General features: G+C 46.4%; 1 protein-coding gene across 1 annotated transcript in view; it reads left to right on the top strand.

Annotated features, from left to right (window-relative positions):
- Positions 1-10389: 10389 nt before the first annotated feature.
- Positions 10390-12906, top strand: part of LOC104514999 (annexin A8-like) — a gene marked incomplete at its 3' end in the record, with an annotated part of 8188 nt that continues 5671 nt past the window's right edge. The window contains exon 1 of the mRNA XM_010158823.1: positions 10390-10423. Within this exon, the coding sequence (XP_010157125.1) occupies positions 10403-10423 (21 nt within the window). The remainder of the gene's footprint in view (positions 10424-12906) is intronic.

Genomic DNA, 12906 nt, shown 5'->3' with positions numbered 1-12906 from the left:
GGATAAATGCTTCACTGAAGGTCCTTGGATAACCCCATCTGCATCTCTGGCATAGAGTTCACTGAAGTGAACACTCCTCATACCAGTATATCGCTGCCATGTAGCAGCTGAGTTGCCATGCTGTCCATGCTGGTGTCCTCCTGCATCCTGCTGAGCCTCTAAACCACAATCCTTGGGTGAAAACTGTTTCTTTCATGATAGAAATAGTGAGCCTGCAGAAATGTCCTAGGTCCTGTGACCTAGAATGTCTCATATTGGAGGTATACACTTTTCCCTTTCATGGCAGAGGAATATTGAATTAGAGCATGAGTCTTCCCAGAGGGCACAAAGGAACACAGCAGTCAAGACATATCCGTGTGTAATAAATGCTTATGCGTTTGACACAGGTTACTAAATAAAGCAACCCTTCCTTATTGATCATGGCTCATACACTGTTAAGGTAAAAGACTAAGCACCCTCAAATGTTTTCTAGTCTCCATTTTTTCAGTAGATAGGAAGTTGTTTTGAGCTGAAAACAGGAATCCCAAAATTCCCCTTCATCATCAAAGGCATATTTGGCCAACCAAAACCAACGGGAAAATGTGGCAAGCATATGTGGCAGCTCATCCTCTCCAAAAACACAACTGTGGCTGCTTGGTGCCTCTCTTTCCTTGTGCATCAGGGATAGCTTAGTTAAAGTGAACATCCCTACATACAGTGGTTAGTCCTGGTAAGCTTTAGGGTTTTTTACTTTTCTGGATTTCTGATCCACCGGTGTAAGGTGTGTTGGGATGCCTGCTGCTAAGGGGATGACTGCAGCTGTGATGCTGTTGGGCCTGGTCCCACTTGGGAAATGCTGCAATGTCCTCAGCAGACAGATGCCTTCAGAATGTAGTCAACAACCTTTACAAGCCATTGTCATGTGGGGGCCTGCTTGGATCTACCATGGGTCACCAGGAGCCACCTGCTCCAGGAACGCACGCAGCTTGTGTCTGAGACACCATGAGTGACAGCCTGTCCAGCTGCATAGACAGAGACCGTGGTAGGGTCTGTCTCTTCCTAAGCTAGCAGGTACTGCCAGGTACTACTGGTGCCCTGCAGCACTTGTCCTGTAGGGGAAGAAGTGGTCAGGGAGAAACTGCAACTCTCTGCAAGCTCTGGAATTTCCCAGCCTTCTGTCTGGTTTATTTTTTTTTTTCCCCAGTACTAATGGTTTGCATTGCTGAAGTGACTCACAAGTCAAAATAGGAAATAGCTCATTTTCCCTTCTGGCCGCACAGGAGCAGTTCTGCTTCTAACCCAGGCCAGCTGGACACAACACCCCTCAGGAAGAGCAGGTGGGATATTTCCCAGGCATCCTCAGACAGCAGCTCTGCCACAGTCTCCTGGAATTTTCTGCATCCCACATGAATTCTGTTCTTTTCCTGAGCCGTGCCCAAGCTGCAGCCTGCTGGTGCCAAGAGGAACTCTGAGGAGTTGACAGTGCACCCTGGGTTTACCAGCTCTGCAGTCATTGTTTTTGTGAGGTGGCATCACCAGCATTAATGCTTTCCTTCCCTCCTGTGATGCTACAGCAGGCAAATCATACTATGGCTGTTTCTCTGCTCTCCATTTTGTGCCTCAGTTTCCCTGCTGAAAAGACAGACCCAACTCTGGCTGTTTGAGCTGTAAGCTCAGCACTCCTGGCCAGGCAGTTTCTGCAGCTGGTGCTATGGTGACTTCTCTCAGACTCAGCAGCTTCCAGCTTTCCAGTCTGAGTACCTTTACAGCTTCCCCTGGGGCAGAGGGAAGAGGCAGGAGAAGTTCCCGTGCTGGCTGTGCATTACTCATGTCTGGCATTCCAGCATTTTCGTAGTTCAGGAGCAGCCCCAACTCAACAGCAGGAAATAAGTGTAAAAATAGTCCACTGGTGTGTTTGCAGCCAAGCAAAGTGCGTGATGCCTCTCTGCCAGAATCTCACCCCAGCAGCCCCTTTCCAAACCAGCTCTTGGAGCGCTGCTCATCAAGGATGAACTGTGGAGGAGCACATGCACCGCCAGTCTCCTGCGCTCAGACAGCAGTCTGAGGGCAAATGTCAGCCCCCAGAGCCTGTTGGTTTGTTATTACAGGATTGCCCGTGATCCCCAAGATGCTCTGTCACTTGGGGCACACAGAGAGGGAGGTGATTGAAGCTGCCCTAAAGGCCATGCTCTGAGCAGAGCTCTTCCACACCCCAGGGTGGAAAGGGGCCCATGAGCAATTGCAACTTCACTGTACCGGTCACTCTGGCTGTGCATCCCTTCAAGAGGTGGGGACTGGAGTCCCAGTGAGGGCTCTGGCTGCCCCACGCTCCCCTCTGCCCCTCTGCTCAGGGGTAAATCCCGCCCAGCACTTCCTCCTGTCTCATGGAGGGGCCTGGCAACACACATAGTGTTTCACCTCCTTGCTGATGGGTATCCTGACCCTTTGGCTGTACACAGCAAGGAAATGGAAATAGTTAACCACGTTAACCCCTGTGAGGGCTGACAGAGCCTTTCCCAGCGTGGATACTGGAGACCCAAATCAGTGCCAGCCAGGAGATGTTCTTTGGCAGGGCTTTCATCTGTGGAAAAGAGGCCAGTGCACACAAGCGTGGGGACATTATGACACATGGCACCACCCCAGAGTGGCCATTTGGGCTGCAGCCCCCTGAGAGCTGCTCTGCTTAGGGTTGAGGAGGGGGAGGTCAGCCAGGGCCATCGGGGAGGCAGACCTGGCTGGACTGCCGCTGGAGGGCAGGACTCCACAGCCTATTTCTCGCAGCGCAGCAGCCAGCTTGGACTTCTCCAGAGCAGAGTGGGAAATCAGCATTGCTTTAAAACAACAAAAATCTGTTTCAAGCTGGTTTTGCTGTGCAAACCCTGCTTAAACCAACAGTTCAAACTCCAGCAACAGCCCCACGCCCGAAGTGCACGTGCTCTCAAGGTGCTCTCAAGGTGTTTATCTGTCCTGCCAAGGAGCAATTCCCTGGCTGTAAAACCTGCAGGCTACATTGCCGCCATTCTCTCTCTGGTCCTCACCTTCACCATCAACTAGCATCCATCTGTGCTGCCATGAGCATAAGTTCATGTGCTCAGCTTGGGGCTTGCACAGTTACTAAGCAAGGAACAGCTTGCTGCTGGAAATACTTGCTCCGCTTTGTAGGCCAGGTTGCTTTTGTCCATAGTGTTGTTCCCCGTAATCTCAGAAAGGATTTTATACAGATACATATAATGTAGACACATGCACATACACTCACATCAGCACATAGAACTGCCTTTTGATAGAAATAGAAATTGGAAATGGGAATTGTAAAAGTCCTCTGGGATACGAGTTTTCGTTTGCTTTGCAGTTACCGTCAACTTGCGATGCAATGCAGTACTTTTCCTGCTCATATAGGAGCTGCTGTCTATGCAGTCTTTGCTGAGATTCCCAAAAGCTCATAGGACCAGAATCGAACATAGCTGACCTAGTAAAAGCAGGCTTCCAGACATCACACAGATTCGGTAGCAGTGTGATTATTTCTTTTGCTAATGCCCAGCATTGGAGAAGATGACTGTCTGCCAAGCCAAGTACATGATTTGTTACACATCTTGCACCAAACTAGGTCTCTGCAATAAAAAATGGTCTGATGGCTAAGGGGTCCCACTGAAGTTCAGTTCTGGGACCTGGAAGGGTTAAGCGTTTCTGGGCCATACAATAGCAGAACTGCATCTAGGTATCTGTGGCCTGGTAGTCCTACTGCTCTCCATTTCCACTGCAGGCTGACCCAAGAAGGAAGTTTGGGCAGGGCTTGGGGCTGCCACCTTTGCTCCTCCCAGCACTCGTAGACCTCTGCCACAACCAGTCCCTTCTCAGCTCCTTCCATGTTCAGTCCCTTGTTCCAGGCTCTTTGCTTTACTTTCCTCAGAACCACTCCTTCCTTGGCCATGCCCTGCCTCTTGCAGCTTCCATGCAGAGCCAAGCTGGTAATGCAGCAGTATGCATGAGCCTGTGCTGTGTTTTCTACGCTGCACTTTTCATACAGGCACACTCACCGGTGAGGTGTGACCTGGTTGCTGTATCACTATCAAAGTGACACAGATCGACCCTGAAACATCCCAAGTAAAATCCTCCAGGCAGGCTATCCCTGACTATCTGTCCTCTTCTGTTCTTTCACCTAACTGAGCTGATCTATGAGCTGATGACAACAATTCCATGTCTGAAATGTTCAGCCCTCATTTATCACCTTTCTGACAAAAATTGGTGCTGAAAATAACATACAGATTGGCACACAAGGTAGTCTGTTAAAGCATGAATGAGTACTTTGTGCCATTCTGCAACTGAGACACGATGACGCTGTGAGTCTGCCTCTCAGGAGAGCTTGTTTTATTTCTTGCTCTTTCCATGACCCCGAACACATCCTCTCTGGTTTCACCCAGTGGACTTTAATCACCTCAGTATCACAGAGGGACTGGTCTTAGATCACCCACACATATCTGGCAGAAGTCTCCAACAAAAATCTTGAACACTTGGAAGATTTTCAACTAATACACCTAAGACCACAGCCCTCAGCTTAAGGAGGGCTGGCTGGTTTAGCAGCACTATTGCTAATTTTAGTGCCTTTATTGCAAAATTCTCCACTGTTACAAGATTATTTGCCCTGTTTTCTGCTCTTATTACTACAAAAACAACTTGTGAAGTATGTTGGTTTCTCTTAGAAAGTAACAGCCATTGTATAAGAACACAAGAAAATACAAAACCAAACAAGTCCTCCACACATTCCCAGTAGCTGTGAATTTTTCAGTGGGTTCTAGAAGCTGGCATCCAGGTGAGGGGAAGGATGTGTAAGTGTCTACATTGTTGTGAGGTCTGGCTGAGGGACCTGTCTATAACTTGAATGACAAATTGTCACAGGAAGACCCATTTATCAAAGCCTTGCTTCTGTCCATAGGTACTGTGTGTAGCACACCCCAGGCCTCAGTAGGACAGCAGGATTTATAAAGAGGTATTATTGTCTCCTGTCACTGACCAAAGGCTTCTCTCTCCTCCCTGAGCTAGATAGTGTGTGATTTGTGACTCTTGGCCACATAATAATATTGGTAGATACCTTGGCTGATCAAGAAGGTTGGACACCTACACTGTGTTCCATGCTAGCAGTATAACAAACCTAGTATTTTTCTACCCTTAGTAAAAGCAGTTTATGCCTCCATCACTACTACTAAGTGTGTAAAAGCTGGAGAAAAGCGTATCTTACCATGAAAGGCTGTTCAAGGTGCCAATCAGTGCAAACAGTAAAGGGTACGTTGCTGCCTTGCTACAAACAGCTGGGCTTCAGACACACCCAGAGGCTTTTTCTCTTCTCCCTTAGGCTGTTCTGTCTAAGTCTGTCTTGATGGCTGGGTCATTTCAAACAGCAGGACTGTCTTTAATTGTGTACAGACACCTGTACTTACTCCATCAAAGACTACGCAAAAAATAGTCCCCTTAGAGGTAGGTAGGGATATTTCACACACAAGCATCTAAAGGCTTCCCAAATGCTGCTTCCCACCCATTGCTGGCATTTGAACTCCTGGCACCTGTCATGTCCCCATCAGGCCCAAGTGTGCTGCCTTTGCCCATTTTGATTCAGGGGATGTTTTCTTCGGGGTTAAACAAGAGCAGCAATTGCCTGCTTTGTGTGGGGAACGGTTGTTAGGGTGACTGGGAGGAATTCCTTGGCACCAGCACTAGCTCAAGGAAGGAATGAGCAGAAAAATGCTCAGCCAGAGTCAGCCAGAAGCAGTGCAGAGCCAGAGAAAGCCAAGGGGACGTGCTCTGCTGTGTTTGTGTTAGTGCCTCACCCTGGCTCTCCCACCAGCAGCAGAGGGGCCCTGTGCAGCAAAGGTGCTCCGGAAAGGCGAAGTCAACACCCTTCACTAACCTGTGCAAACCTCTCCCTGCAGCGCTGGCTACCCCTGCTGACCCCAGGGCTCGTCCTCCTGAACTACAAAGGTGCTGAGGGAAATCAAGCCCAGAGTTTTCACTCTGTTGCTACTTCTGTGATTGAACACCCCCCACAACATTTAGATGTGAATTTTCTCTTACAATACTTGGCACAAAGCTGCTTGAGGTAATAAAGGAAACTTGGAAAATTAAGCAGCAGTAGTGATTTTCAAATGGAAACAATCCTATTTTGGGGTCATTTTCACTGTGAAAGATGGTTTAAAGGCACAAGAGGAAAGGGCAGGGTGGGCACTGAGCTGTCAGATAGGTGAGTACAATTTTTTTAGGCTTTAGTGACTTTATTTTTGCATTACAGACACTCTCCTTGCTCCAAATTGCTGCTGTCTTCATCTGTTCGTTTTTCCCCAGCTCACACCCCTTTCATAGACAATAAATTTTTGTTTGGATTGGCTTGCTGGCCAATTTACACAGCTCTCCCATATAATGATCTGATTTCAGGGGATGGTGAGCTGATTAGCAGATGTAAGGACATTTGCTCTTAAGAATTTTGAGGACATTCAGCTGCTTGTATCCATTTAAATAGTGACACACAGGGTGAAGAGATAAAAGGGAGCAGCAGGAGAGTAAGTGGGAGGTAGTGCCTGGTCTCTGGACTTGTTTATGTAGCAGCTTAAAATGTGCAGGACGAAACTAGTGTAGTTTGCACAGTGAGAAAGTACAAGCCTGTCTGCAAACACACCAGCTGCTGGGGTAAGAGACAGGTGTTAATCACTGGAAGGTAGGGCAAAGAGTTGTTAATAATGTGTGCAGAGCTAAAAGACTTGAAAGTAAGGGGATGATGTGTAGACCTGGAAAGCATAGTACTGCATGACTTTGGTGACTTCTTTTATGTATAAAAGGAAATTGTGCAGTCTGCTCAACTGTCTCCTTGTCAGATCTACAGTTCTACATGGTATCACTTACAGCCTGGACTGGAGAACATTATTAATCTCTTAGCCTTGTAACAGAAAACTTCTCTCCTCTTTGTTCTGAGGGGTGAGCTCTGATTTCCTCAAATTTAAGTAGTTATGGTATATGAGCCATCAGATTAACACTTTGCACAGAAGTATCTCTGTGTTCTTGGTCTGTTGTTTTCACTTGATTTCCAAGTTCCTGGCTGAAAAAAACACACAGATATAAACTTTTGGGTGAAATTCCCAATGGGATGTGCCATTCTTACTAGGCTTTAAAATGTTCTAACAGAAATTAAATCCATGAAGTAAGTGAAATTGCTGAGCAGTTGAGAACTTGGTTTCTAAGCTTTCATGTTCCAAAGTAGTCTGCGCTTGCCTGATACTTTCCAGGCACAGGGCCAGACTTTACAAACCTACAGGTGGGAAAGGGGAAAAGGGGACTGACTGCACCCTACAAGACTTTTGATACTGTCAGTCTAAATTAGAGTATTCTTTAGACTGCTCTCATTTGACCTAAAACAGAACAGTTGGAGCTTAATGGGTTGTAAAAACTCCTTGAGACAATGCCAGTAATGAACCATTGAGAGGCTATTAGCACCTTTATTTCATGCCTTAAATACCTTCAGGATTTGAAAAAGGTTAAGCAACACTTTGCTTGTGAAGTTTTGTTTGTTTGTTTGGGTTTTTTTAATAACTCTCCTTACATTGGTTGAATATTTATTGGGAGCAGCTCCAGTGTCACTGATTCAAGCTGGGAAAGTCCCAAGTGAGGAGTCAAGCTAAGTATGCTGGTAACTTTTTAATTTTGTCCAGCCCAAAAGGCTTAAAAACCCACAAACCAAACCTGATTATGGTCCGTGTGCTGCTTCTGCTGGAGGTTTCTGTGCCCTACTTGCTGGCCAATGGCTGTGCCGGGGATATCGGCACGAGCAGGGACTCTCTGCAAGCCTAGAGGCAGGAATAAATATGTGCCTGTAGATGAGGCTTGAGAGATTGTGGAGATGCTTTATGGGTTTTGGTACCCACAGCACAACTGACGGACCCACTACCTAGGTAACCACCTTGCAGATAGCTGACAGATAACTGTAGTTTTTGGGGTGCTCTACCCCACAGTACAAGCAAACAGGATCACTATCTGAGTCAAATTCTAACACCTTAATATGATGTTGGGAATAGTTTTTATTGACAGTCTTGTTAGTGGATTTGAAGTTGGCTTTCCAAAATGAAGTATCAGTATTACCTGAGATGCAAATATGGAGTCTTGGGGTGGGTAGGAGTGAGACAGTGAGGCTTGGGAGAACCCATGCATCATCCCATGCCCCTTTTCTGTCGTTCTGCATGTTCCTGAGGGTAATAACTGAGCTATATGTGAGGTTGTGCATTACACAGCTTACTGTAAAAGATGTGTGTGTGTGGTACACAGTAGTAAAGTGCATGAACTATGGAAAAGCTCACTGGCATGCACAGCCTGTGTGTTAAGGACAAGAAGCATAGTGAATATGGGGCTGTGAATGTTAAACTGAGCTGCTTCAGTAGAAGCATCTGCCCAAGGAAAAGGGATGTTGGACTGTAGTGTCTGCTTCCTGCTCCACAGGGCTGGGAATGCTGACTGTTCTGGTCTGCACTAACATTGTGCAGGGCTGCTCTGAGCCTTGCTGCAGGGTCCAGGTTCTCCAGACCTTACCTAGCCCATCCATTTTATTTCTTAAAATCTTGTTGCTGTTTCTCTAGATTCAAATTCTGTCGTGTCCCTTTGCAACCTTTTTAGTTCATGTTAGAAATGACTGCTTAGGCTTTCTCCCACCTTCAGTTTGGTTTGGTATCTGCTCCCCTGTGAGTCAAAGTTGTTTGCTTAACTCTGCAATTTTCTGTCTAGTGGGACTCCTTTGTCCTTGGAGTGTTCAAGAAAGCTGACCTCCATTGCAAGGAGGTCATTGCATTGATCCAATTAAATCCCAACAGAGGGAAAAGGCACACATTACCAGCCAGGCGCAGCCTTGGGATACAGCAAAAGCAAATCCACCCTGTTTGCGGATCCATTTTACCCCCAGGAGGAGGGAGAAGGAAGGACCACACATGAGCACTCCTTGCTGTATGCTGCTGATGAACCTGCCTCTCAGACATGGCTAGAAACTAAGCAGACCCTAGTGACATGCTTATTTTGCCAGGGGCAATGCCTCCTCCCTCACAGTTTGCCCTCACCACAGATGGATGTGTTTGAGGCAGGAGCAGCTGGCACAGCTCATTCTCTCAGGAATAGCCAGGGCAGCTTCCCAGGCCATTGGGGACCCTCCTGGGTTTAAGTGAAATAGCAGTGTGTGGGAAGGAAATAAGAGACCCATAGTTTGGTGTTTACCCAGTGTCCCATGTGGGTCTGCAAATGTGAGAAGGGACAAAACTCCTATATAGCAAGGGTTAAGATATAGCTGGTGGGAACGTTTCCATCAGGGCAACTTTCCATTTAAAATAAATAAATAAATGCTGGCACGGGTGGATTCTGACAAAAGTCTAGACAGGAAAATATTGCTAAAACCGTAAGATATTTCAGCTGATTTCACAGAAACATTTCTCAAAATTAAAGCATTAAGAGCTGTTCAGCTCTTTTAAGAACAAATGCAAAAAGGGGAAAAAAAATTTCACACTCCACTCCTAACTCTTAACATCACAGCAGCTAGTGCAAGCCCTGTGACAACTTTGCTGGGGTTGGCATTACTCTGAGTTTTTAGCCTCAAATGTACTGGTCCTATGTTAGTCTAAAGATGCTTCTTGATGCATGCCGTAAGTCTAGGTATGGCATGGGGGGACCTTGCAACTCTCTGTACAGTCTGCTGCTTTACTGAAGGTGTAGGACAGGTGGGGTGTGGCTGTGTTTGCTGGTTTTTGTTTGTTTTAAGCTTTTTTGAAGGAGGAGAGGTAGAGGAGGGTTTGGTAAGTTCATAGGGACCTGTTTTGCTGTGTTCCAGATTGGTAGAAATAGTCTGGAATAATAAGTGAGCGGCTTATTCTGTTGTAGCAGAACTCACTAAGTGCATCTTTATGCTGAGAAATTACCTGGTTGTAATTTGCATGTTGTGTTGGTGCCAGAGGCCAAAATGTTAGCAGAGAAGGGTGTGTGTGGGGAGAGGCATTGGAAAAATTACAATGAGCTTTATTCAACGGGGTTGAATGTAGGGCTCCTCACAAGGGAAGCCCATTTTATTAAGCAACTTGATCTCTCGCTGTGAGATCATATGTGAAAAACAGGTTGAGCCATGTCTGAGGGCGTTTCCCCATGGAATTTGTCGAGGAGGATGGTTCATACCTGGGTGTTCCCAGCACAGAGAAGCCAGTTACATTCTGCAGCTTCCAGAGGGAATAAGCCTCCCAAGGAGTACAGTTATTCCAATTTTCTTGTGGTAAGTTTATCGAAAAGAATTTTACTTTATTCCCCCCCCCCCCCCTCAAATCTCCCTCTGTCCCCCCCTTCAAATCTCTGTTTGTCTAACTGTGAGGTGTGATACATGTGGTTTTCTTCACCAGCAGACCCAGGTATCATTACTGAGACTGCAATGGCATGGTGGAAGGCCTGGGTAAGTAGATGAAACACTGAAGTAAGATGCTTATAAGTTGCATCAGGCACTGTGTGGGAATAAAATGTTTCCCTTTAAATATCAGCCAGACCTATTTACTGATTTTTCTGATTATAAAATAGCTTTCAGCACTCCCAAAACCTTGATTAAGGCAGGTGTTAACAGGATTGCTGGCTTTAGGAAGAGCAGACTCTTTTGGTCCTTCAGTTGACAGTGGTTCAGGGGGTGTTTGTGTGCTTTTGTACATGGGGTGACAGTACCGAGGAGTAGCGAAGTAACACAGCTGAGGTCTGCATTAGGTCTGAAAGCTGCAGGCTCACTTCTCTTGTGGGAGAGAGTTCAGGGCACTGGCCTATTCCTGTTTTCATCCTCAGTTGTGCTGGCAGGCTGTGGTCATGAAGGGAGATGTGGTCAAGCTGCATTGTCTTTTTCCTTGGTGGGTTTTTAATATTGCAAAAACGATGTGGACTTGGAAACCCTGTCTGTCTGCTAGGAGCCAGAAATACTGTGTATGTGATGATTTGTATTCCCCCTCCGCCTTGTTGTGAGGAAGGCTCCATGTTTCAGCAGCCTGTTCAAGGGGTGAGCTGAGCAGGGGCCCTCAAAGGGACCTCTGCTACTGGTGCTAGCAAAGGTGCTCGGGAAGTGTAGGAGCTGTCTTGCAGTGCATTGTATTACACCAGGTGCGATACATCATCAGGGTGAAACCACTTTCTACAGACATGACCATTTTTCAGGTTCTCAGTTACGATTTTGCAACTGAGGGGGGGAGGTGGAGAAACAAAACCAAACAAAACATTTTGGGGGTTGGGGAATACCAAGTTAATTCCTGTTTTCCTTCAGATAGGCAACTTTCCTGATCTCAGCATATATCATAATTTAGTTTTTCCCCAGAAAGACTAGAATTGTAATCGTCCTTTCTGCTGATCTCCCTCTGTCTCTCTGTTTTCTTTTGGAAGTTTAGTACAGTGAAACGGACTTTTTCCAGAGATTGGAATAGCTCTGACTTTAATTTTTCCCCTTCTGCTGATCTGTTTCACCCCACCTCCCAAGCTGGAAACCTTTTGAAAACTTAGAGTGATAAAAGGAGAAAAGCCCTTGAAAGCTCCAGCGATCTCTTACCTGTTGGTGTTGGTAGGGGGTGGAGGCATGAAAAGAGGATGAGGGGCAAAGGAAGGATGGTAGAAAATTGTTTTGATTTTCCAAACCCTTCCAAAAAATGGAGTTTAAAAGAAAATGGCATTAAAGAAAGGTGAAACCTTTTTGGAAACACTCCACTTGGGGGGGAGGGGAGCGGAAAAAGCCACCACCAACCCAAACCAGTAACCCCACCTGTCTTCATATTCCAACTTTCCAATAAACTAGTGTTTAGATTCAAAAATATTTCAGTAGGAAAACTTTTCATTCCCTTCCCCTTCAATTATAGGTAAACCTTTTCATAGCATCAGCTGTAAGGTACGCACCAATTATTCATCTTCATATAAGTGTTACACAAATGCCTTGAGCAGCTTCAGTTAGGTAACCGTAGGATCATCTGGGAAACAAGACCAAACTGAACAGGGTTACTCTGGAGATCTGTTCTGATTGTACCTGTACTGGAACAATTAAATACACAGAGAATGAAGTGTATGGGTGAGTCATGAGTGTGCTACTTGAGCCAGGATGGGCGTAAATGTTTATTGGAATTAGTAACCAAAAAACAAAAAGACCGTTGTTTCCACTGCCTCCAAATGAAAGCTCAGCTTTGCACTCCCTCTTTCTCTGAGTCACCAGGCACAGCTCCAGAGTGTTTCTTTCACAAGAGCCCTTGGAAGCAGCTACAGAGGTTTGTCCCTCTTTTTCAGAGTACAATCAGATGGTTGAGTGTAACCTGCTTTCCAGGGCTGTTATGATGGTGCTGGATGATTTCACAGGGGAGCAGAAAAGGAGCACTTGCAATGGTCCTACCAGCTCTGCCAAACCTATTCCAGACTGATGACAAACCTTTGGGGGTAGAAATGCTTTCATTGCTCTTCCTGCATTGACAGCTTCGCCACAGCCTTAAATTTGCTGCTCGGTAGTCATTGGGACTCAAAGCTGCATCTAGTGAGAGGTTTCCTGTTGACACCTTTGGCTCTGCAGCTGCTCTGTGCTGGGATCCACGTGTGGTAGCACAGGACTCTGTGCTGGTTGGAAAGCAAACTTATGCAGTCTGAAGACATCTTCCTCATGGATGAACATACTATGTCTCTTGATACTCACCGTTGCCTCTTGCTTGCTTGTCACTGCTCCCAGAGCTTGGCTGGCGAAGGGGCCAGCATGCAAACATGTGCCAGCTATGTCTACCAGTAAAGCACTCAAGAAGGACACTTGACCTGGCTTGCCCAGAGCCAGCCCGAGCAGCTGTGCAGCACAGTGTGGGTTTGCTTTGGCTGTGGCACTAGGCTAGACCTGGCATTTGTTGACAGGCACTCGTGAGAATACAGCCATTAGGCTTTCAGCCT

This window comes from Eurypyga helias, unplaced genomic scaffold (genome assembly GCF_000690775.1).
Source record: "Eurypyga helias isolate BGI_N326 unplaced genomic scaffold, ASM69077v1 scaffold13309, whole genome shotgun sequence".
Lineage (NCBI taxonomy): Eukaryota > Metazoa > Chordata > Aves > Eurypygiformes > Eurypygidae > Eurypyga > Eurypyga helias.
The sequence above is the reverse complement of the archived record's forward strand: the minus strand, read 5'-3'. Positions and strand labels throughout refer to the sequence as shown.